Consider the following 26,777-nt stretch of genomic DNA (forward strand, 5'->3'; position numbering starts at 1 on the left):
CATACTGTGACGACGCCGTAAGCTGCCTAACACTGTCAGAGTTGGCCCGTAGCTTAGAAAAAAAATAAAGAGGGAAGGACAACGGGAGTCGAGAAAGTAGAAAGTCAAAAACCAGTCCGAGCTTAATTTAAAAAAGACAAAAAAACATTCATCAGCTTTAAGTTTAAGAAGCAGGAGGGGAAAAAGGGAAAATGACTTGAGTTAGATGTACTTTGGTAAAATAAAGACTAATGTGAGCCAACAATATGGTGAATTTCTCTAATCAACTGGTAGAGTTAGTGCTGGCATTTCTTAAACAGTGATCACTTAGTGACTTAGTGAGTGAAGCACAATAAAGTCATTTACTGTAAATACTTTTCCATCGTTAAAAAATTCAAACAAAATCTGGTATAGGGACGCAACACACTAACACCTCCTATTAAGTAACATTTGTCTTTAGTGGAACAAGTTATCTTGAGCAGAAGTATTATAAAAGCCAACACTACATCCTATCCAGGCACGCTACAGAAAGCCCATCAATAAAACAAGCATCTTTACCAACCAATCCTATAAAAAAAAAGCCACTGAGAACAACAACACTGCACATATAACCAAATATCCTTAACATAGCCCCAATGAATTAGCTTGAGTATAGTTGTGCTACCGAAGGGCAACTGAAGGAGTAGCTCAATTAAGAAAAACTTACCCTTCCGTCGAGAGCCTGCCCTCTGCTCCATTCTGAGGAGCCAGGCTAAAAAAGGGGGTGGAGGGATGGGGTCCTAGTAGGGGTCTCTGGGGAACTCCAGTTACTGGGCTCCAAAATATCGAGATACTGACAGTGAGGTGCAGAAGTCAGGAATGCTGCCTGTGCTGGCTGGATAATGTGAGGATCAGCTATTTCTGTGACACTGTGTGTGTGTGTGTGTGTGTGTGTGTGTGTGTGTGTGTGAAAAAAGTGGCTGTGACGACGATGTCAGCGACATCATCCATGCATCACAAAGCACCCTCACCGCGCGCACACGCACACACACACCCCTCCCTCTACTCAGCCTCCTAGAGCTGCTGATCCTGGCTACACACATAAACACACATGTGCATGCATGTTTCAACACACACACACACAAGAGGGGAGGAGCATAGAAAGTGAGGGAAGCAGGAATCAGTAGTAGAACAGACACAGCTTTAGAGCAGAGTGTGGCACTTGCCTTGCAAAGTAAAAGCTGTGCGGTACATCTATCATTTTGAATCAATAACTGTTACTATTTTCAGCTGCAGGTGCGGTCTGAGTGAGCAGTTTCATTTACAATCTGACCTCCAGGGTGTCATAGGTGGAGATGGTCAATCAACCAGCACAGCACAGGGAGCACGTAGGACAAGCCAGAGGCTATGATAGCATAGTGGACTAGAGGATACTGGTATGGAGTAATGAAATCACAGGCATCTTTACATCAGTTTTAATGTCAACAGCTTATTATGAAACATTCTAAAAACATTAAGCTGACTAAAAGTTTAGTCTTAAAAAATGTCAAAAAAAAAAATCAATACACTTTTTCTGCCATTGGGGAGTGGTCCATAACAGCATTTGGAGCGGTGCAGAATGTCAAGTGGCATCCACATATGGGATGCCTGAGTAGCTCATTTGGCAGGGTGTAAGACCCATAAACAGAGGCCTTGACTTTGCTGCAGTGGCGAGGGGTTCAAGTCTGACCTGTTGCTGCGAGTCATTACCCCTCTCACTCATCCGCACTTTCTGTTATTTCTCTATGTTGTCCTATCAATAAAACCATGAAAAGGCCAAAAAATACATTCTAAAAAAAGCGAAGAAGCCAGGACCCACGGTTTCCCAGCAGAACATTGCATTGCAACGAGATCATTAACGATATTCATATTCAATGTTGTGGGTGATAACTATATATATTGCCCAGTATGCTCAGATACAAAAACTAGGAACTCCCTTTTGAATGTTATGGTTCCAGTGCATTGATTTCATGTAGGGCAATACAGTTTATTGTTTAACTGGAAATATCCTTATCTATGTCATAAATACAATTGAGGGATCACTGCAAAAAAGTTGTTTTTATACAGTTTGTTCTGTATATACACCGTATAGCGTATGTAGAATATTGGCCAATATATCGATATTGGAATGCATTTTCAGTTCCAAATATTGGTATCAGCATTGCCACAAAAATTCAGGGTCTACTCTAATGATATCATTTGACGTTAAAAATGATTGTTGATTGCATTTTGTAAGCTAATGGATTGATCCACTCTTCATTTCAGGACATGAAGCCACCCAGCCTACCCTGCACCCAGAAAGACTCATGAAGTGACTGTCCAACAACACATATACGTTCCTATCCATGTAAATATGCGAGTGAATCTCTGTATCAGCTAGAGGGGACATTGTTGTTGACACATTTATAATCACTAATATTATCAATATAGTTTTATTTAAATAAGCTTTGAATAGTTATTTCTAACTCAATTATTATGGGCTAGACAAATGCAGACCAGGCTCTGCCCCAGCCTTTACCCCAAGGCTTTGGTAAACCTAGTCCTCTGCAGTCTACCTTTGTCATGGCTGCGCATTAATCTGTCTGTCTAAGAGCATGTGAAGTGGGCACTAATCCCTTAACCAGATTAGGCTAATCCTGAACTTTTTATAAAACGCAAAGGCTCAATTTCTGCACCGTGTTCTAGCTGGCTGCCTGTCAGTCGGGTGAGTGTCCTTCACCACGCTGAGACATGGCTCCGGAGCCACCTGTGTGTGGAGTTGTCATCACTAACTTCACTGTGATCACCAACTTGCTAAGGACAACAATATTTTGACAATACTGTCGGATTTCTGGGAGCAAATTATAAGAATAATTTCAGAATTAAAGACAAAAGACACTGACTACTTGAATAAAAAAAAAAAAATGCAATATCCACCCATCTTTCAGACACCATGTGAAGACTTAACTGAACATCCGTTGCCAGCATCATTAAATTGACAGATGTGTCAAGGCACAGCTTAAAGAGGGGCTATCAAATCACACAGTAAGAAGGATTAAGTAGTATCAAGCTCCACTTGGTCTGATGTCAGATGGCTGCTGTTATAGTTCTTTGTGTGTCTATTGCATTTTATTATATCCTAAGCCTTTAAACCCTTCAGGTAAACAACACTCACTAGTTATGCAACACACAGAATGGGTGGGAGGGATAGGACAGCAAGACACTAGTTACTGATAGTGAGTACTGCTGTCTATATAGGCTTGAGGCTTTATTGGGTTCTTAAAAACATCCATACTATGATAAGGAAGATGGTTGAAAATGGACTGACAGGGTAAAATTCTATATCTGCTTCAGAAATATCAAATATGTCAAATCTAACATTAATGCGTACAAATATAAGAAGAGGACATTTATCTACAGTAGAAGTGGTTAAGAAAGTGTGGAAGTATGCCACAAAGCAAAAAAAAACAGTCAGCCAAAGCCAGTGGGATCAGTGTTACTTAGTGCAGCTTACACCTGAATCCTCACTGCCATGTGTAAACACGAAGCATGAGATGGATAACAAAAAAATAGTGCATTAGTGATTGCTGGCACAGATTAGGTGCTATTAACGGAAGTCACTCCACTACCACTACCCGATACTTGTAAATACAGTATTCATGTTTTTGAGCTGAGATGGTACGTAATACTTGGAAAGTAACAAGAAGAATCGTCTTCTAAAATATATACATCATCTTCTAAATAATTTGGGACTGGACAGGACAAGTTAATAAATGATATGTAGATGTGTAACAGTATATTTTTCAGAATCATCAGAAGTCAAATGTAGATTTAATCCTTGTAGTTTGATCAGCACATGATATTACATATGCAGAGCATCTGTGACATTCTAATGACTGTAGAAAACTGATGAACATTTCAGACATCACCAAAACATTGGTGAAATGCCCTTTTCTCTTATTTTTCCTATATTTTTTCTCTATAAACATTACACATGAGTGTAATAATAAACAGAACAGTTTGGTTTGATACCAACAGCCAATAGTTTAATTCATACATTTCCCCTAAAATCTAATCCATGTAGTTCTTTTAGTGTCCATTTCTCTATTGTATTTCCCAGTTGTTCTTACCAAAAGTGCAGATGAATCACAGTCATGTGAGAACAGCAACAAAATCATGTGACTGCTCACAGTAAGCTGTCTCCTCGAGAAAAACAATGCCATTTTTATGACCTCACACAGAAGACACAAACGTACAGACAGACGCACACGCACACAAAATGAAGTAGATCCACCTTCCTCCAGTTGGTGTCACTATCTCACACTGAAAGAAACAATGCATACACACAACAAAGCTCCCCTCATCACACTTTGACTATGAACTCTAGCTGTTGTTGACAAGCTAAACTCTAGGATTACATCCTGCTTTAACCAGACCCACCTCTAAACCTTCTCTAATAACTACCAGCATCCACTTTTAATGTAGCAAATAAAATTTCTTGGGATATGAAGGGCTCTAGGAACCAGGTGTTGGGTATTTAATATAAGGGATGGTGTTGGATGGTATTCAAACAAATGAGGAAGACAGGAATGTCCGCTCACCATTTCAGTTTTCCCCGAAACATTATTCAATTGTGTAAAAATCATCCAAAAACATCCAACTTTTTTTCTTTAGGAAGCTAAAGATGAAGTGTTAAGTGGTTCAGTGATGAAGCTGTGGTCAGCAAGTCCATCCATAGACGAATCCGGTGACCAATTTGTGTGTTCCATATAGCGGCACCAGCATTACTGCAGTGGCAAATCATAGTGACTCCATGTCGGCAGTGAGCTGCTGAAAGGAAAGCCCTTTTTCAATCTAAATTTTAAAACACCCATAACTGCTCAACCATAATTTAAATGTACCTGATCTAGGATCCACATCAAATTGTACTCACTCATAGATACCAGCCACCTAAATACGACAGATTCTTTCGTCAAGATCAGCAAGAGGTCTGTTCTGGGCCAAGACCTATCCTCCATCCTAGTTTCATAACCTCCTTGGCAAAAAAAACACATGTATTTGACAGTTCAGGTGAAAAATACTGATAATTTTGTTACAATGCAATGTTCTACTGGAAAATCTTTGGTCCTGGCGTTCATGTGGATGCCAACTGACACACACCACCAACATTGACACAGACCAAGTTCCCCCCCCCCCCTTGCAGCAGTGTTTAGGTGGGTGGTACGTGTCAAGTGGTTTCAACATGAATGCCAGGAAGCTATTTCCCATGGGAACAATGCATTGCATCAAGATTATCAACATTATTTACTTCACTTGTCAGTGGTTTTAATGTTGTGGATGATTGGTGTATATTTTGCCAAGAGGCTCTGGCTACTGCATGAAAATACTGCCTGATAGCTATGATGCAAAATGGGAGAGCATGATAACCTGCATTACCCACATTACAAAATTCTTGGCTCCTCACCTGGGGTGTAACTGGTAAACAATTCATAAAGGAAAAATAATTTCCTCATTATTATTTGGAGATTTAGGGGCTTCTTTTAAATGGCTGCAATATAAAAACCAAGTATGATCTTTACCACCTTTAAATGGCCATTTATATCCAAAACCACAACTATTTGTTGAGCTGTAATGCCTCAACGCGTGTTGCATCACATTCGATAATGGAAATGTGAGGCATGTCAATAGCATTGACCGAACACTGAGCCATGCAGAGTAAAGAGGCTGTTAGCTGTTGTTCGTGACCACAACTAAGGGTGGGGCAATTCTAAAGCTATTAAAATGTAGCTTGGTTTGAACCAGAGTTTTACCAAAGAGCTAATTGAATCGTATTTGATGGGTTGCTAATGATTAGAACAGCAAAGTCACAAGATTTTCACTGACTTCAATCAGTAATGTCACACCCACAATGTGCAGAATTTAAACTGATGTTGTTTACCAGTCAAGTCCCAAAAAAGCTCCAAGAGTGGAACTTTCAAACAAGTTTGTGAACATAACAAGGCTAACACCAGTAAAAATGACAAAACAGGATTCCTTTTTGCTGGACGTCACTGTTAAAGACATCTGGTCTGGGAGGCTTGTAAACAGTGAGGGCCTCATACAAACCACAGCCAAGGGCGTAAAAATACATAGTGAGCAAAGAAAAATATGTGTGCGTGCTTATTGATCTAGGCTTATCAGAGACACCATATTGAGAGCAGGACACCAGTGGGGAGGAGATCACTGCACAGGAAATAGGAAGCAGCAGTCAGAGAAGAGTATGACTGACTAAACCATCCAAACAGCAGGAATGGAAATTTTCACTTGGTTGACAGGTACAAGGTTAACTACTCTTAAGCCTGGGTCGATATCATTCTTTCTTTCATGTCGGGATTTATCCAGCTGAAGGTCAGAAAGTGGCTTTAGGAGGAGGTAGGTGCCTAATAAATAATCCTACAATATATTCGTATTTTGTCAGAGTCCTGTACTCACTCCCTGCAATCTTAAAGTAATTACCTTCTCCCCCTTTTCTCTTCCCTGTATCTTTGATCACTCACTGATGACACACACCCATCAGTATATAAACATCACAGAGACAGAATCGCACAAAGTTTACTTTGACTTTTGTACCTTAACATTGGAAATATATGTGAATTTGTGAATTAGTTGCATATTGTAGGGGAGCTGTTCAGATGTTTAATGCTATTTTTGTGCTGAACAATCTATTAATGTAATCAGAAGTGACGAACTAAAGATTAACAAAAAGCTTGAGGAAACCATGCTTATTTATCTGATAATTGTCTTAATATTTATTTGGGGCATCCATTTGATAAATGTGACCATAACCCCTGTTTATATAGCAGCTACTGATGTTGAATAACAGAGTCTGATCATGTTGCAGATGGAACAAGCAGAACTAAATAGTGTCCAAGTCAAACACAATGTGAGAGTTGAGCAACATTGTAGGGTCAGGCTTGACAGTGTGAATCACCAAATGCAGAGGCTCAAACTTCTCTTCGAGGTCTGCAAGGGCGTGACACTGAGACCAGAACCAAGTCTGTACCTGCGTCATTAAGACCAATCCATCATATTACCAAATGATGACCGGTCCACACCATAACTACGATAACTATAACAATGAATAGACAATGGCATAACAATAACAGCCAACTCTGCAACTACAACGACAACAGTGTAATGAGATCTTTCAGAGCAATCTGATGAATGATAGAAACGCTGACAGCCAATCAAAATCCTTCTGAGTTTACAGGGCATCAATCAGCTTGATTTTGGGGACATTTTCCTAAAGAATAGTGTTGCAGGAGTGCTTATTATAGTGGCTTCTAAATGCAGCTTATCTCTGTTAAGTAAATTGCAAATCACACATAAAAAGATGTGATTTTACCAGAGAAACAAAGTTTGTTTTGTCTTTACTGTTCTCTTTGACCACTGCAAGGATAACTAATGTTGCCTTAAACAAAAGTATCAATAAAATCTCTCGTTGAATGTGTTGAATGCTCCAACCTTCTCTTGTGTTTAAATATTGTCATTAAACATTTCTTTCTGGGTTATCTTTGAAAAAAAAAAAAAAAACAGGTCATCGACATCCATTTTCCTGAATTGCTGACACAGCTGGAGTACATAGCACATCCTTAGCGACACAAGTATGGTTACATTGATAGTTCTTGGTATGGATGGCCTTTTATAATAGGTAGTAGATTCCATAAGTCTAATTATGGAAGTCTCCTCTATTCCCCAAAACAATCTGAGAACTGCAATAAATAAAACAGAATGATGCACAAGTAAATTATAACAGCTTCAAGCCATTCCTCTAACATCTCAGCATAGATTTCCATTGCCTGTGCCCAATATTTGTCAGATAAAATTGGCTAGTGAACTCAGAGCTTCTTTCCCATTAAATCTAAGCGCTTATATACTCACAACCCAAAACAAAGTTATGTAGAGGCATGATCGCAGGTCCTTAAGTTCCCACACTGAAGAAGCCCCCCTGAATCATTGGAGATTTTGAGAAGCTCCCCTCTGGGAAACTGTTGTTTTATTTTAACAATTACTGATGGCTGTGCAGGCAGGCAGGCTAATGAAACACATAGGAACAGAACTTGTGCAAGGGTTTAGTGCACATTTTGAGAGAAAAAGCTATCCTGGCCGAAAAACATACACATGAAGAGTGATTATTTGAGCTTGATATAATAGCACAAGGCTGATAAACTGAATGTTAATGAGTGAAATGTTATTGGATAAACCCTCCTATTCACAACTGAACATTTGTTACTCACTTTAACCAGGAGAAACAAGTTTACAAAAGTATCATTTCTAACCCCAACCTCAGACAGGTTGCTGAAAGCATGTTGCATGTGGTGCTTGTAGAATACAACTAGTAACATGAGCAGCATGCAAAAGCAAAATAGTATAGACATTTAACAACATAATAGGGAGAGGAGGAGAAACAAATTACACACAGCTGCTTTGAACAAAACCAGACCTGCCTGAGAAATAAACAGGAAACACATGTCTAGGACAGATGGGCCAACAGGCCAACGGACAGAAGCAGCAACGCCCAAGGCACCACTGATCACCTGCTTAGTTTCAGCTTAAAACAACACTGAAATAAAGTTGCACTTTACTATAGCAGGTTTGTCTTTAGCTTTGTACACAAGTGATTTATTCGTGGGTCACAACCAACCAAGACCAGCACTTAAACTACAGCCACTGAGGCCACGAGCTGCACATTGTACCTTCTCTGTGTCATCTGTTTACAAGGCGTGGCCTTGTGCAGCATAATCTTTAAGTCTGAGTATCATTCCCTGTGTAGCACAAATTTAAGCACTAACTGACCAAAATTAGGGTTTACATGCACTCTTTTGGAGTCCATACTGAAGGTCTGCACAGCAGTGCTTTTGTATATTCCCGCAACAGTCACCTCCAATAGAATTTTTACCAATTACTGTATATACACTCTTGCTCAGACACCACCCTACTCCACCCGCTCCCACAGAAATTACCATCACACTCCCTCTACAACACTGTGTTCTGTCGAAAACTTGTCTGCCCCATGCAACAGAGGAAGTATCACACATAATGTGTTTTATTTATCTAAACTAAAAAATTTGAGACAGATGTTAAATGAGTCAGTTTTAGATGACGTGTAAAAACAGGCCTTCAAAAGAGATAAGAAGCAGCTTCAACGCAGGGAAGTGTAATCCTGAAGTTACAGATCAAATGAAGAATTTGCCAAAGTCAGATGGAATCCTTATTTTTTCTTGAACAGAATCACCAATGGAAAATGATAGGTACAATAACATGAAAGTGTTTTTTAGCCAAAGAATTCTCAGACCAAACAAACATCATACACTGAAGACATCTCACCACAATGTTGGTATTTCCAGGGGAACTAACACAGATTAGTTATAGTACTCAGCAGTACAGAGTCAAACTGAGACCTTCAGTCCAGCTACACATGGTACACTGACACTATCAGAATTCTGCAACAACAAAGAACTGGGTTTCAAATGTTTTAAACAGCGCATGTTTAAATGAGAATACGTACAAAAGAGTCAAACAAAAAGCATTAACCTGGCCAAGATATCATGTTGGTGTGTAAAGTCTTGCTTTGTTCCTGGTAACAGTTATCTGGTGTTACTATTTATTTACTGGGAAAATGTGAAGAAGTCTGTAGAAGATATTATGGTCAAATGCCGAGGAAAATAATTTCCTCTACACACAATTTGGAATTTTATTACAAGCAGAGCGATTCCAGCGTAAGATAGTTAATTGTTTGGGTTGGTGATGAACGGGACATAAAGGAATGTCCCATTTGTCGAGGGACACTAATATCTTTCAGGACACATGAACAGGCACAGAAACTATGTAAACTACTTCATAGTTTTAACACTTTCCCTCTACAGTGACACCTAAAATAGAATCTATTTTTAAATTACATTTGTATTGCTTGCCAAAGTTTTACTTTAAGTCAACTACAGGCCAAATGATGGTCTTCTTGGCAAACTGTATGAGATAGAGGTAGAAGTGGTGACAAAAACACCCAGAAAGAGAATAGAAGTTGGCATTATCTGCTGTACTGCCAAGGTACTCAGGGTTTCAGATGTTCAACTTAACATCATGAGATGCAGAGTCGGCTAAACCATAGACATGACTTCCTGAAAGAGGATTAATAAGCATGGGGATAGAGACAGAACCTAGAATTAGAGACGGAGATCAGGACAAAGAGTTTATTCGGAGGGGATGAGCAGAACTGGAGTACATTACATTACAGCATGTGGGTGGGGTCTCACCTCCCCCCACTCAGCCAACGGGAAGCAAGCCAGCAGGATAATCAATAACAGTGACTGCTGTGTGATTCAGGCCTCCCTACACAACATACTTGTGAGCCAGCAGCACTTATGCTACTAAGGACTGTTTGGAGGAAACCGTCTCCTTTCTTGGTCCATCAAGCCTATAGGTATCATTTTAACCATATGAAGATATCACGTTCTCATCAAATCAAACAGCTGTGTCTGGTAAACAAAGGCTAACCTGTGGATTTACGTAAACAATACAACTGTTCTTCTTGATAGCAACAGTACAAATTGTGTGGTCCCAATGCTTCAACAAGCCAAGCGACAGCGCACAATTTTGTGGCTGTGGATCCCATGCATGAAGTTTGTGACATGTCACCCCCTGCTCTTCCACTATTGTTGTCACTTCAGCCATTGTCAGAGACAAACGGTTGCATGCGCACAGACATGCACAGGGGAAACCAAAGCATGCTGCACAACCATCATAATAAAATGCCGTTCTCTCCCCCGCAGTCTGTAAAAACTAACCCAGCAAGCAGCCGTAATTGCAGCTCCACAGCAGAAATTAAATACTGAGAACTGATTCACTCAGCGCCATGTGAAGTGCTGTAAAAGAAGTAACAGTCCGGCAAAACATGGAATGTTAGAGAGGAGTTTGTTAAATATACTCCATGACCTCCAAATTCTCAATATTCTAAAAAAAAAAAACAAAAAAAAAAAACAGAGGCTTGAAATGTTTCCCTGGCTTTATGCCTTCAGCGAGGTTGATATCAGGTTGCCTCTGTTGGCAGAAGCCAGAGAGAACGTTTTGTTCCAAGAAAACTCTGATGTGAAACATTGATGAACACGTCTAGAAAGAATGACCATTTCAACATCTATTCTGTGTGACAAGAAAACGGCTTTTAGTGTAGTAGAACAAAGTTTAGTCAACTGGTCTCGAGTTGACAAAACTGGCCTTGTACCTACATCCAACTAGATAGATACAGGCTGTATAAATATCATGCTTCACAAAGTATAGTCCTGGTCCTCTAATTCCTAACTGTGTCAGATTTGCTGAACTTCACATGTAGTATACCAACCAGCACGGTTTAACATGAGAATATGTATCCTGCCTGAGCCAAGGTTCTGTAAAAGTTCTGTTATCCAGTTGTTTGTAACAAACTAAAGTTCACTGCAAGGTCTTCTGAGGGTGAGTCATGTTGGAGGTTGCATGTCAATGGTAAACAACACAGAGAGATGTGAGGAGTCATGGGTGTCCAAATTAGATCATCTGTGCTGGTCCTATGTTTGTTGCAACAACACAATGAAACCAGGGAGCATAACTGATAGACTTAGTAAACAAGAATAAAAAAGGCAAACAGTGGTGTGGAGGGGGCTAAATACAGGGAAAGATATTCAGCAAAGCTATTCAATGCCAATTCACATTGGAAGTGGAAGTGGCGTGTGAGGGAAACCCTCTCATCTCACGCAGTTCCTGGAAAATGAATGAGCCTTCCCTAGAATTCAGTGTCTTCCCTGCATATTATCCACCCACACACAGACCATAAACAGTTACAAATACAGGCAACAGAAAACCATGCAATAAAACCAAATTATCAGCTTGCATTGGATACTGTTAGCAAAGCCTGTAACTTTTCAGGACAGCTTCCCCATCCTCTGTCTCAACAGGAAGGTAAAGGTGCTTTTCAAACCTTAAGAAAGGTGCACAGACTCGCTTAAGTCTTACTTAAAAACAGAAAGCTGTGAATTTGTTAAACATATAATGTTGTACATTTGAATATGCATTACATATCTAATTATCGACCCAGCGAGCTAAAAAAAAAATACCTAATCTCACCTGTGGCGTTCTCCTCTTCCTCTCTCAGCACATTGTTGTCATCCAGATCCTCCTCCTCGTCAGCCTTTTTTGCTTTCCTCGTGTTGTCCTTCACCGGGACCACAGTAAAGTTGGTGGGCATTTTCACACCATGTGCTTCCTCCCAATACCTCCCGTTTGTCACACTCTTATCTCTCTTCCCTTTCTCCTCCCTCTCTGTTCTGCTGTTCCTCTCTCTCTTCCTCCGTCCAACAGCTGTCACTCTTTTCCTCTTCCTTGCTCTTCTTCTCAGTCGTTTGTTGTTTTGTTCACACTTGCCGCCCTGGTGTGCTTCCCCTTCAGGAAAGACTTCTGATCGTTCTTCTCAGTTTTTGGTCCTATCGCTAGGATTCTGCTGTACACCCATGTGACCTCGACCCCCCCCCCCCCCTCCACCCACTGTCCAAATAAGGAACAGCAGGACTGCCCCGCCCAATGGGGGCAGAACACACAAAAACACACACACACACACACACTTTCAGGAAAACATGATATGCATTTGAGCTCATGAGTGTTTGGGAGCATACATGTGGCTCTTTCTGTGCCTGAGGGCAGGTCCTCTGCCCAGGAATGTCGCTCTGTTTCACGCGCACAAAAAGCCAGCAATGTCAGCCTTTGTTTAAAGAGGAGAGGAAGTCCAGAGCTGCTCCACTGAGGAAAGTTTGCACACACACACACACATATATATCTCCTCACTTCCTTTGCAGTGTTATTTGATCCTATGTGCATAGTCAGGAGTGGGCAGGGCTCATTTAAAGACGTATACTGGCCATCTAAACACACACCCATACAAAGAATTAGCACACATGTATGCAAATGCTGACAAATACACTCAATGTATGTATGCCTCATTATCAGTATACTGTATGTTAACGTGAAAACACACTTAGAGAGGGGGGAAAGCAACTGAGAGAGTGTGGCTTGGAAGTGAATCAGAAACATTTGCTTGAGAATTATGGTATTCTTGTTTGATTCAAAACTTAGTCAACTTTTTGGAAAATATAAAGACACCATAACATGATCCAGTCTCTCCTGTCATTGTGTGTCACTCATATTCACATTCATCACCAGACTTCGTGGCTATTCCAAAAGCAATGAGTCATTTCCTCAAGGCACTCAAAGTGATCTGAGGTATTAGGTCTCATCCAAAGTTTATGGGAAACCAACCCTCCTGTGCTTGAGCAAAAAAGAGCCTTGGAGCCTTGTTTAGCTGCTTCACATCTGGAATTAGCCTCTCCCCCCCTTTAGTTCTCTAACATGACGAAATACAAGATCAATACAGTGAACGGAAGGGTGGGGGCTGCAGGAAATACAAAAGGGAGGAGGTGAGACCGAAGGCGAGAGAAAAAAAGAGACAGAGACAGGAAGGCAGAGTGACCAACTTACAGGAAAGCGTTGCCTCTTTTTACTATTGCAACTCATGCAAGGCTCAGAGTTCATTTCCGAGAACTGAGCCAGAGCGAAAAATCAATTTAGTACACATGTGGTCAAGACGGTCGCTAAATGTTTAGACTTTTATTCACTACAGAGGTTTACAGGCCTTGACTTCAGAAGTAGCTTGATGGGACTTGATAATATTTAGGGGTTGTTGTGTACTGAACTCTGTTCTTTTAAGGCTACCGACTGAATAACAATGGTACTCCAGAGTACTGATTCACATTAAATCAAGAGAGAGAGAGAGAGAGAGAGAGAGAGAGAGAGAGAGAGAGAGAGAGAGAGAGAGAGAGACCCCTGCAATAAGTCACAGTTCGTCAGGGCAATACTCACTACAATATTCATGAAGTCAGTCAACACATCTTAGCTGAGGAAACACCCGCTCAAATTTACAATACATCTGAAATTCCTTACCAATATTTTGTTTAATACACTAAAACAAACACAATGTCTGAAACTTAAATTTAAATCCATTAGTTGGTCATTTGCAATCTATTTACAGGGAAATGTAGCTGTAGTGACAACAACATAACAGAAAATGCAGCCGTCTCTTCTCTGAATCAGGCAGACTAGACACTGCAACACCATATTGCTGCCATCTATTGCTTGTTGTGTTCCTTTGACAGTTATCTATATTTCTTATACAGTCTAAAACTGTGCTGATGTTCCATCAGTTTCTACATTTTAGTCCATTATCCAGGTTTGGTAAAGTGCACAGTGGAAAAATGTTTCGCCAGCTGCCTGGAACTCTTTGAACAGCTTCCTCCTTTTACACGTTGTCGGTTGTATGAGGTGCCTGAAGTTTTGTGACTGAAATAGCATTCATGTTATCACAGAGAGAGTAAATTACTGAAAAGGTTACCATTGGGTACCAGTGCCGAAGTCCAGGTTAAAATCTAAACAGCACAGAACCATATTGGGTTGCTAAATTTGCCATTAACAGGCTTTACCAGAATAGACCAACTACAGTGATTAGTGTTAGGGAGTCGATATACTGTTTAAAAAAGACATTTACCAATTTCAGTATGTGTAACAGTTTACGTTTGTGCACCCAGTCTACGTTTAACTGTAAACTCTTAACTGTAGTCAACTATTTATTTATCCCAATTTGCCACTGCAGCCACTACTACTAAAAAAAGACCTCTAGCTTGAAATTCAAATAGCTTGAAATTTTAGCTTGCTGTCAGTGAAATCTGAAGTTTTCACCTGTGCCAGTACTGTTTTCGCTTTTACTGATTCTGCAGGAATCTGAACTTCACTATACTTTAGAAATGGGAACAAGTACAATTTACCAGAACACATTTTTCTTAACACACACCCCAATAGCTCTATTAGTTCCGTTTACTTTGTCTAAACATGCTGCTATCCAGACGACAGGTCAGGTTTCAAAACGTATCATAATTCCAGTATGTGGGTGTGGTTGCAGATATGGGTCTGGCTCCAAGCAATATGAAAATACAATGTTCAGAATGGAAAGAAGGTTATTAGCCAATTATAGCAGCTACCATTTCCTCAGTCATAGGATTCATTTCACAACTGAATATTCACAAAGTATTATGCTGCTACTGCTGAGGTAACAAAGAGATTACTTATCTAATTCCTGACCAGTTGATGAGGAGTGATGTAATTGACATCCGCTGATTAGATGGCCAGACAGTAAGACTGCTTCCCAGGGACAGTTGGTGCATCCAAGTCAGGAGAACAATGGCCCTTTTGTGAGAGAGTTTACAAGACTGCACAGTGGGGACTGAAATCTAGGCTGAAACATTGTGACACAAGCAGTTCTCAGCTGGAATTTTTTTTTTTTTACCATGTCATGTTTCACACAATATCTTGCAGCCAAAGTAAAATATGAAACACAGGAACAAAAGGGTATTTATTACATAACTTCATACTACAGACTCTGGAGTCTACTGAAAAGCAGTTAATATATCACTGCTTAGTGACAATAAATAAGTGAATATTGAAATAAAAATGTAGACCAATTTTCACCATAGCTGCTAACCTTAAACTGCTCTATCCCATGTTGAGGGTGTAATTAATGTCTTTTCAAATCAATTTATGTTTATCAGTTGTTTTGTTTACAATTTCAAACAAGTCCACAGCTACTTCGGTTGTTTAGAGGAATGAGGGAATGATTGATTTTTTTCAGTTTTGGGTGAACTGCTCTTGTAACAATCTTGGTAAAAGTCCTATAGGCCGACATGACCAATTTGACAAAGGCTTCACTGTTAAGTCACTACTCTTACACAATTCAGATAACCTTCATATGTGGACTAAATCAAGTTCTAACCTCACATATCAAATAACAACACAATATTTTTTATACAGCTGATCACTGCATGGGAAAGGATGGGTTAATGGAAATTATGTTAAAGTGGTAGAAGACATGCACAATATCATGTGTATATACTTTATAGTCTTTGATAAGGACCAGCTCCATAGACATCAGGCCCGAAAATAACAACAGTCCAACTGAGCTGAACTTTTCCTCAACAGGCTCAGATTTCTAACCGCAAAGTAGATTTATTGATTGGTTCTACAAGGGAAGACGGGAGGAGACCGACACACCAAGTACAGCCCAAGGACGCAAACCCCAGGGTGTGGAGCAGTGCTATGCTCCTTCTACTCATGGACACCTCTTTTTAACCAAAATGGAGATAATTTCATCTGTTGCATAATCTCACAACTCAGTCAATTTTTTCCTGTTCAAAATTGATACAACTGATACAATGGTTAAAGTTGTAGTCTGTAAATGTAACTTTTTTTGTTATATTTGCTTAAATTGTCATTATAATCTGACAGTAGAGTAAGATACAGGTGAACTGTGAAAGAACCCCCTGTCCGTGGCTCCGCTCAGTGGCTGTAATTTGATTTGCATGAATCCACCGCTCCCAAATCAATACAACCAATCAGAGCAAAGGGAACGCATACTGCTGGCAGCCCCCCTCCCCCACACAGTGTGTACTCAGCAGTGCCCATCCCCTGCACAGGCGCAGTGTCTGCTCTTACTGGTCAGATATGCTTAAGCTCAAACCCAAACTGTAAACAATGGCAGAGAAGCAACAGCAAAACAACTGCCCACATCAAAGAGAAAAAAAAGAATTTGTATGGACTCAATGGTGAGTTGCCACTTTTCTGCTGGACAAGTAAGGACCCCTGCTTGATATACGTTTCATTCTATGTTTTAACCATAAGGCTAAGATGCAGTTACAGTAATACTTGCAATAGTGCATATCGCCTTACAATGTTGCAGTGGAGCTACATAGCTTGTAGGTAAATCAAGCTTGTTAGCTTGTATGCTAACTCCAGTGTTTAGCTTTGTCTTTATGGCTACTGGTTAGCAAAAGTGTCTTTCAAGTGACCAGTCAGATGGGGCGCTGCTTAGCTCAGTTGGTAGAGTAGCGTCCCATGTACAGAGGCTTCTGCAGGCTACGCTGCAGCAGGCCAGGGTTCGAATCCCAGCCTGGCACCCTTTGCTGCGTGTCTCTCCCCCTCTCTCTCATCTTGTTTCCTGTCATATCTTGAGCTGTACTATCATTGAAGCCATATAAAAGCCCAAAAAATATACTTAAAAAAAAGAAAGAAAAGTGACCGGGCAGTTGTAATGTTAGTTTGTGTTCAGTACACTCTGAAGTTATTGAATTAAGAGAGTTAATGTTACTCATGCTTCAGAAAGGAAGCAGGGCAAAAATGTTGCACCGGGTAATGATTAGCTGGTAACTCCATCTACTGTGACGTGAGGTATATTGTTTGTTATTATGGATACTTGACATTGTAATTTAGTTGTATAGATCAGAAATAGAACAATCAGGGCTTATGTTGTTGTTATTTTGAATGCACCATCTTGGTTATCTGGCGTCCTCTGTTACCATGGTTACAAGCCTGCTCGTGCACAGCAGGCTCCTCTGTGGGGAGGGGCTTTGAAGGCAGGGCTGCAGCAGCAGAAAGGAAGAAGGAGGGACCTGGGAGCTGTGTCATTCAAATATTCTGACCAAGTTCCCTTTTTTCTCAGAAATCCAGACTGCAGCTTTAATCAGATGTAATACAACTGTACATGAATACTTATTTAGTCTTTTGGAAAAGACATTCTTTTTACAGTCATAAAACATTACCTCAGAATGTCTGTGACATCACCCATCTGCCCTGCTCAAGATCCTTTCAGTAATACACCGAATCCCCAGCAAGAACTGATGGTGCCCTCTGGAGGAGGCAGGAGGAGAAACAACTTTCCTGGTATACAGAGTATACAATACACAGAAGAAAGCTGTGTAAATCTGTGTAATGCACAATAAAAACTGCATAAAACTAAAAGAAATCATGGTGGCTATCAGGCGAGAATATAATTTCTTTATCATGTCATGTGAGTTTGGGTCATGGCTTCCCTTTCCCCTGATAACTCCCTCCTGCAGCAAAAATGGCATTTCAAGCTTTTTGAAAGACAGCGGGAGGGTAAAGGGAAACCCTTGATATACTATATGGTACTAACATTACTTCTACATCCTGCATGTATTGCAACTGACAAACCGATAAATGCAAATTTGATTCTTAGGTCAGGATTGGTCCACTATTTCCAACACCTCCTGAAAAGACTTCCTGGGTCATTTCATTATTTGCCTCTTTGTCTCAGAGCCTTGCTTACTTCAGCTATGCCCTCTGGAAATAGTGAACAGCTGATCTGTGTGACATTGTGTGTTTCAACAAACCATCTGAATGTGACTCACAGTATGTGTACACTTTGTGTTTGAAAGCTGAAAATGTCCCAGTGTCCCTATGCAATATGTTTGTTACCATTACAGTCAACCATTTCATTGGACCAAACAAAAAAACTCACATCTGGGTTATTGCCTGCCTTTTAATGGCTTCTGGTGTTCTGCGTTTAAATTTGACTGTTCTCCTCTCATCACACAGCAGATAGCTGAAGACTAACAATGACACTCTGTTGCCCCCAATTGATCACATCAGGAAATACAAGTTATACCAACAGCATGACAAATAATGAGCTATTTTTTCTACATATCTATACCAAAAGCCCAAAAATTACCCACATAGCACCAACCAAAACACAGAGCGGTAATCTCATATAAACTGGCAAATGGAAAGGCCTTTTAATTTTGTTTACAAGCACTGACTCAAGTAAAACTAAGGGGAAACAGTGGCAGCCATCATATTCAGTCAGACTTTCCTACTGTCCAACTGTGAAATGGTGACTGAACCTTTTAGTTTCCTCTCAGAAACATTTCCATGACTTATATTTATTGGTCTGTAATGGGAAAATCCCACCAGTCACAATCAGCTACTCAGAGTCAAACTAAACCCCAATAAAATAGCTAAGCAAAGGTAAACTACATGATTAGAGACAGCATGAAGTCTGTAGTGTCTTTACTCCACACATGGACAGCCACACCTCAACCATCTCAGGTTACAGCACACTTGCCTGCCGGTCATCCAATTAACTATGTCTCACACAATGGGCTCGGGTGACATATTCATCTTTTCTGAAGCTGAAGATTTCTTTTTAGCTATTTTCTGTAAATGCTGCGTCTCTTCTAATCAGGGCTAATGCCCGTTACAGATTGAAAGGCCACTAGGTAGTTTTGGAGAAGAAATAAAAAACTCAGAAACTTTAACATTTACAATATTAATGAGGTAATTATACAATCTCAGAAATACTTATATTTTATAAGCGAATAAAAAAGCTATTCTCAGAGGAAAATAAGGGGTGCTCTGGCGGCAAGGAAAATGGAGAAAGGTTCACATACATTTTTTGTAGACTGCAAAGAGTAATAAGTTAATCGGTGAATTTGGCAAACAACATAAAGAAAGAAACTTTTATCATAAGGTTAAGTCTCTCACCTTCTACTCCTATACTACTCCTATATACTCCATATTTTGGCATGTTTTGGTGCATACACATTGTAGGTGTATATTGTTTTTGTTCCCTTTTAAGCTTTCAGCTCATTAAGTCAATGACAACCAATTGAATTCACAGTGAAGTAGACAACACAATCTAAAATAAGAAAATCAAGTGGATCTCGAAAGATTTGATAGAAAGTAGAGCTACTGATGAAAATTCTTTGGAAACCTATTTTCCAAACTGATAACTGCACAAACATCATTATGTGGTTACACTAACAGGATCACTGAACTGTCCTTGAAAACTAAGTCAGGTATATCACCTAAATCTGTCGCCAGTTCTTGTGTAAGAACAGTTTTGTCTTGTCTCTCTCTTGGTATGCTCGGTAGCTGGACAATAATATCCGCCAGATGAGCAAAAACAGAAGTTGACTCAAGTGTTTTGTCAGCGCAGTTCCTTTTTTTGTTCTGAGCATATACCTCAGGTCAAGTCACGAGACACGCTGGAAATGATTAAAGCTTCCACTGTATCAGTTTCATCTCTGGCCTTTGACTGTACTGCAGTCATTTAGGCTGCTGATGACAGGGGTTGGGTTAAGAAGGTTAGCCTTAGGCTCCTCATTCAGAACAAGCAGAACATGATACTCAGACTTTTCCCTACACATTTCTGACATCTGATATCCACCAACGCCACACTAAGGAGCTCTTACTGTTTCTAGCTATCTTCTCTCCTGCCATATACCTAGAGTGGACACAATAATTTGAACATCAAATTATTTTATTCACTAATTGAACATACAAGTAATGCTTAATTTTTGTTACAGTAATAAAAAGGTGTCTATTCAAATCTATGGCAACGTTTGATAACACGTTTAAATTGACGCGATGTCTGCATTCAACAGATCTACAATCAGATTTTCCATCCAAGGCTGCACAGACAATAACATTATTACAAATGTGTTGGTGTGGGTTCAGTGACTTTTTCTGCACCAACACTGTGTGCACACTGTTCATTTACAAACATTGTGTGCCTAGGATTTAATTGTATTTTTGCTGTGATACTGAAAGAGAAATATGTTTAGTTTTGTATCCAAGATCAGAATTATGGAATTGTAGCAAACGTAGCCGCAAGACCACCACAATTCCCTACCTCAACATTTTTCTAAACAAAATACATCAATGTTGCAAAATCAAAAAAAGTGAGCATTTATTGCAGAGCTATTGTACTAGGAGACACTAGGGCCATATCTCCACTTCCTTGTAAGCTAAGTACTTCTAACCCTAACCCTAACCCTAACCCTACAATAATTTCTTTCGAGCCCCTGATGCCATTTCAAAAGATATTTTTTACTCTCCATTGGCCTCATTTGGCCTCATTAGTGTCCTAAAACAGTATTTAGCAGTATAGCAGAGACAATGAGGCCAAAATGACTGACTTAGACTGAGCCTTACTTCACCTTATACATACTGCTGATCAAGGGCCTGACAACCCCATGACGACCAACACCAAATGGACAGAACTTCCAATGTTTTATAGTTTTTTACTTAATGTCTGTCCGACATCTATTCTGTCAACTGATGGAAATTGTTGCTGTTACGAATCTGACCACATGCACTGTGTGTCTGAAACAAACAGCCGCTGTATTTTACGTACAGACCACAAGAAGAGATAAGAGCAGGATTTCAGGTTGAGTACAGTCGTATCTTGTAAATATATATATATATATATATATATATATATATATATATATATATATATATATATATATATATATATATATATATATATATATATATATATATATATATATATATATATATATATATATATATACATACCCCTTTATTATCCATGGGTTATCTGCCAAAACTGACAACAATGACTTGAAAAAACAGGTATCTGGCACATTGAAACAACAGCTGTAGCTTCTACATTTTACACGCCTTGCTCTTTACAAACAAATATAATTAGTGGAGTGTGAGTGTATGTGTGTGTGTGTGTGTATGTGCGCGATGTGTATGCAAACAAACCTATAAACCGACATGCATTACTAGTCAAATGTACTCAGTGATCAGTGATTAACTGATCAATACTTAACCATACTTACTTATGGTCATTTACAACAGGCTGTTACAGTTTTCCACCCAAGGAGCATTTGGAATTTGATCTATATCAAGATTGCTGTGTGTGTTTAAAAGAATGTCTATCTTACAATTTATTGTTGTTTCAGATTTTTTAAATGTATCTAAACAAACTGAATACAGACAAGAGTATCGGCCTCATAACTATAACTGGTTGGCCTACACTTCAAGCTTGCCACAGACCATTAACACATGGCTGCCATAACATAACGCTTTGGACTGCACATGCCAACTATATCTTGCTGACAGCTGGAGCTTTGTATCTCACCCAGGTACTTTCAGTAAGGGACAAAGGGAAACAGAGTAAAGTTCTGTAAAAACCAGAACCTCCGCTTGACCTCAGGTGAGGACATACATGTACTGTGTAGCTTGTTGTGAGTTCACATAGACAGTAGGGGTTATATTTAAAGGTACTGATAGAAACAGAAAACAGTCTCTGAGCCATCATAAGAGTAGGCAATAGAGAAACAGTTTAGAAATTGTCTAATCGATATGCACAACTTTCAGTATTTTTGTTTAAAGTGATAAATGTAGCAAAAAAAATAACAATTTACCGCAGAGCCTGTAAAAACTGTCAAAGGATTTATATAGAAGAGGATTGCAACCACTTTCAAAAATTCCAACATTACTGAATTTTCCCCAGAATTCTGACTTTAAAAACTGTAGTCTGAAAAATCTATAGAATTTCAGGACTTATTCAAATTTCTGACAGTGGCCTTAATCACCTTTTATAGTTTAATGACTCAAAAAGGCCAATTACTATGGTAATATTGAGTTAACAAAGATCAACATTCACATAATGAAAGAATCTAAACTTCAATGATGTTAAAACAGCATGTAATCATGAACTGCTAGAGGGGATGATGTGTAATGATTGTTTTTTGAATCACGACATGTAAGACAAGAAAGATGTGTCCCTGCATGCCTTCAGGTCAGGATTGATTAGAAATATACTTGCAGCTTACAGACAACCAACCTTGTTTTTTTCTCCAAGGTTAATCAAAAACTGTGAACATCAGAGAGGTTAAACCTGCATTATCATTATGTTGGCAAGTATGCTGTTTAAAGTGCTCTGACTGAAAGGCATGACACCACTGTTGACCTTTAATAAAAGACTATTGGAAAAACGTTTTTCTTGATGAAAAGGTCTATTGGATTTTTGGGCTAAGATTTGTTTGTGCTTATTTGCCGAAAGAGGAGGAAAGTTTTCTGAAAACCCTTCTGTCTGACCGGCAAGGGACACACCCCTCCTCTTAAGTGTTGCGTGTAAATAAGGAGCAACTGGAACAAACATCCTATGCAGGATTGGCAGGGGAGGCAGCAGACTGGGAGGCCACACAGGAGCAGGAGCAGATATAGTGGACGCCAGGGCCCAGTTGGTGTCCATGTGCTGACTGTTGGGCTCCAAATAAAGCAGAGGGCAGCACATGATAGCCCAAGGTGCATGCCTCTTTAAACATGAATGCACGCACATGCATGCAAACATAATTCTGTGCATTGAGGACATTCTGAAGACTCACACTCATTTACCAACCCTAACATATTCACACTGCTACCCCGGACAATATCTATGCTGTATTTATCATGTAACCTCAGGCTCCACCTGGAAAATAGAGCCACTCTTTTAAGTCCTTCACACACACACAACACGTCTCTGTTTTTGAGGTCCATCTGGAGCCAAATGGTTATAAAACCTTGCAAACAATCATGAGCATTTATACGGACAGACACACAAGCACACACGCATGCACATGCGCACACACGCACGCGTGCGCGCACACACCCACATATTTGTTCCCTAACTGAATAAACAAGCTGAAAATAAGGTCCCAGAACAGTAGCTTTTTTCACAAAGAGACGCCGCATTATCTCTGCAGCAGAGGTTCGCCAATTCTCCACCTTTGTTTACAAGCAGCTCCGGTGTAAAGCCGCACCAGTGTGTCAATTCATACAGCAAGTCGGCGCTGCGGAGCTATTAGAGGCTTGGCGGTCCACGTCATGATGATGATGTCTGTGTGCTTTTTTCAACGTGTTTCCCCCCAGTGTCTACCTGTTAATCTAAGCATGCATGTTGTCTGGTCATATAACGTTGCAACGTTGTTGGATATTTCTCCTTAATTTGTTGAGTGAAGGATCTGTTTAGTTATCAGACTGTGAACACAATCCGGTCGACAAGCCCCAGCTCAGAGCCACCGACTTATCCATTCACACAGGCACGGTTTGCCTCTGCTGCGCCTCAGATCCTTCAGCGCCTGTCCCCGACAAAAAACTTTAACACACCAAGTGTTTGTCTGTTTCAGTTACTGTCTTGAACAAAATGGCAATGGTCAGCCCTCTGGACCCAGACTTCAGGGAACTTTTCCCCAGAAAACAGCATCGCTCCCCGTAAGTGAGAGAGTCAGACAGCCTCCTGTTTACTGATGGAGGAAAACGGTACTGTGTCACTTTCCAGGATGCATGGTGGGTTAGTATCTCAATCACAACACATTATAACAGCATCCATATGATTATAAACAGTCAGCGGGTACAGGCAGACACCAGGGGAAACACGTTGAAAGAAAAACACACAGACGTCATCATCATAACGTGTACCTAATCAGCCGTGTCAACACTTTCAGATCCCTTATGACCTCCGACAGCTTAAAGGCAGAGCAACATCAACTTCCACGTTCCGTATACATAAATATGCAGGTCAGCAAGACAGAATAAGGGCACTACATTCCCACCTTGAACAGGCTGAGTAAAACGGGCTTCGGATTCCATACAAAGAATCTCAAATTATGAAAATGATGAATAACACCCCTGCAATATCACTGCACAGAGGAAGCATGTAATACAGCAAGGTGCATCTGCTGCAACAAGCAGAATGAGTAGTTTGAAGTTTTATGTTCTACTATTCATCTTAAACAGCATTTCCCCAACCATAAAGATATGGCAATGTGTCTACCATCAGACTGACAATCACTGTCTGCGTACTGTTGCATCATGCTTAAATCTGACACCTTTTGGAGACCCTTATCCCTGTACAACCCTCATCAATCTTTCACTGCCTGCTTAATCCCTCATAAATCCAAATGTAATCTTAGTCAGTCTCTGTATCTCAGGGAAGCAGCAGGGTGCATTCTCTGCTGCACCCTCTTCATGTGTTTTCATTAACTATTAATATATTAATCATATCTTTATTTGGACACTGTGTTTACAGTGCATCAATATATACAATCACATCTTTGACTATATACTAAATATACATAATACATGTAATACATTTTCTTTTTTTAATATTTTCTTTTTTTAATGTATTTATTATTTTATCTCTGTTTTATCCTTTTGTGCAGCACTTTGGAAACCTTGTGTTTGTTTAAACTCGTGCTATATAAATAAAGTGGACTGGATTGGATTGGATAAAACTTTTTATATTTTCATATATCCACTTTACTTGCTTCACATAGTCTGTACAAGAAACAAGCAAAAAGGCTCATGATTAAATGGCCTGAGAGGCTTTAACAGGAAGGCATACCACTGAAACAAACAGCTACTCTCATTCAGACACCACCTTCTTTTCTATCGTTTAAATTTCTTCATAACCACCACTTCCTCTTTACAATATGTCTGCAACCTAATCTCCTACAATATATAGCCTACTTGTTGTATAACCTTAATGACAGGACTAACACATTTTCCCAGTTCAATGTCATGTAGTATGTAATGTTGTAATGTATTAATATTGTGTTTAATCACATAACAATGTTTTTTAGAGACCAAATCAAGGAGTCAAGTCGGACAGTCTCGTGGTAAGCAACAGAGCTCTTCTCTCAGCTCACAGTCGAAAAGTGAACTGTTTATCAGTGACCTACGAATCTCAAGAAAACCTTTCTGTATGTTTCTGATAACTTGCAACAATCAGTAGGCTTTATCCAGAACCAACATGACAACAATTGTCTTGATAAGAAAAAGGACAGAAGAATCTTTTCAAAGAAGCACTAAGAGGTGGTGCCTCTGTAATGGAAAATCATTATATCTGCTATGACTATCAACTTTATCATCAAGGAATTCATTTTAGACCTAGCAGAAGTACCTAGTGCCCTATATAAGTACATAAAATTGCAAGAAAACAAGTAGGCATCCTCTGCTATCAGTCATGTACTGATTGCAACACAATGACCTCAGGAGAGGAAGGAACTGAGGAAGCTGAAATCCAGGACGAACAACTTGCAAAACAAAGGATCGATATCAATTCATATAATTAGATAATCTATCAATAATTTTTTCTAATGAATTGTTTACTCTATAAAATGTGAGAAAATACCAATGTTCAATACTCCAAAACCCAATGATATTTAATTTAAAGAGCAAGTTGCCCTCCTTTGAGGAGAATGTAGACATCTTGTTCCTCCTCAATAGCTAGGTAAGGTAAAATATAGAGGGCACATTTTCCCACAGGCGTAAATGACTGATATCGCCTTTCCACCAAAGTAGCAGGGCTACACAGGTATTTTTTAGATGGGGGTCAGAATGCTAAAAAGACCCCATTCCCACTTCCCACCGGCAAGGTAGTCCGTCCGTGACGTTACGTTGTAGGTCACTGACGTCACGTTACACGTCGCAAATGTGCCAGAAACAGTTGGAACAAAAGAAAACAACAACAGACCCATTGTGAAACGAGCCACTGTAAAACTGTGGATAAATTGTCTAGAGCATCACAACCCTCGTCAGATGACTTGTTTTACTGTCAGAATTTGAGCCAATACCAGTTGGATAGTCTAGAAGAGCTACTCAGTTTAATTATGTTAGCCTCCTTTAAGTTAGCTGGGCACTAAACTGGCTCAGTCGGCAATCCAGGTATCTTCATAGCCTGGAAGTCGATCTTTTATTGCTTCAAAACACCACTGAGCAGCTTTCATAGAAATGAATGGGGCTCCTGTGTCCAGTAATAAGAGTCCTTAATAGACTGCACCCCATATCCCTTCTTTAATTACGCGGGATGTTGATAATGCGTCATCACTTCGTGCAGCTGAATTTAGCGTAGTCACCTAGGTCTTGTTTAAATTAAAGCCCAGTCAGGTCAAGGTGATAAAAACCTGTGTCAACTGCGGAGTCCATTGACCCAGGTGTAAATGCAGAGTTTACACATTCCCATTGCACACAAAAGCCAATCTTAACTGGGTTTAACTGGGATTTTTGGCCAGCAGAAAGAGGTATTAATTAACCCTGTCCATCTT

The 26,777-nt window shown here is 39.8% G+C and overlaps 1 protein-coding gene across 6 annotated transcripts in view; it reads right to left on the reverse strand.

Annotated features, from left to right (window-relative positions):
* Window positions 1-26,777, reverse strand: part of slc12a7b (solute carrier family 12 member 7b) — a 64,357-nt gene that overhangs the window by 34,744 nt on the left and 2,836 nt on the right. Inside the window, exon 1 of one of the 6 annotated variants that reach the window (XM_030398281.1) lies at window positions 12,109-12,485. The exons of 4 other annotated variants lie outside the window; for them this stretch is intronic. In XM_030398281.1, coding sequence (XP_030254141.1) covers window positions 12,109-12,229 — 121 coding nt within the window. In that variant the 5' untranslated portion in view covers window positions 12,230-12,485. Of the gene's footprint in view, window positions 1-685; window positions 858-12,108; window positions 12,486-26,777 lie in introns of those variants that run through there. One more of the 6 variants, XM_030398284.1, reaches the window with a different exon arrangement.

This window comes from Sparus aurata, chromosome 19 (assembly GCF_900880675.1).
Source record: "Sparus aurata chromosome 19, fSpaAur1.1, whole genome shotgun sequence".
In the NCBI taxonomy this organism is placed as follows: domain Eukaryota; kingdom Metazoa; phylum Chordata; class Actinopteri; order Spariformes; family Sparidae; genus Sparus; species Sparus aurata.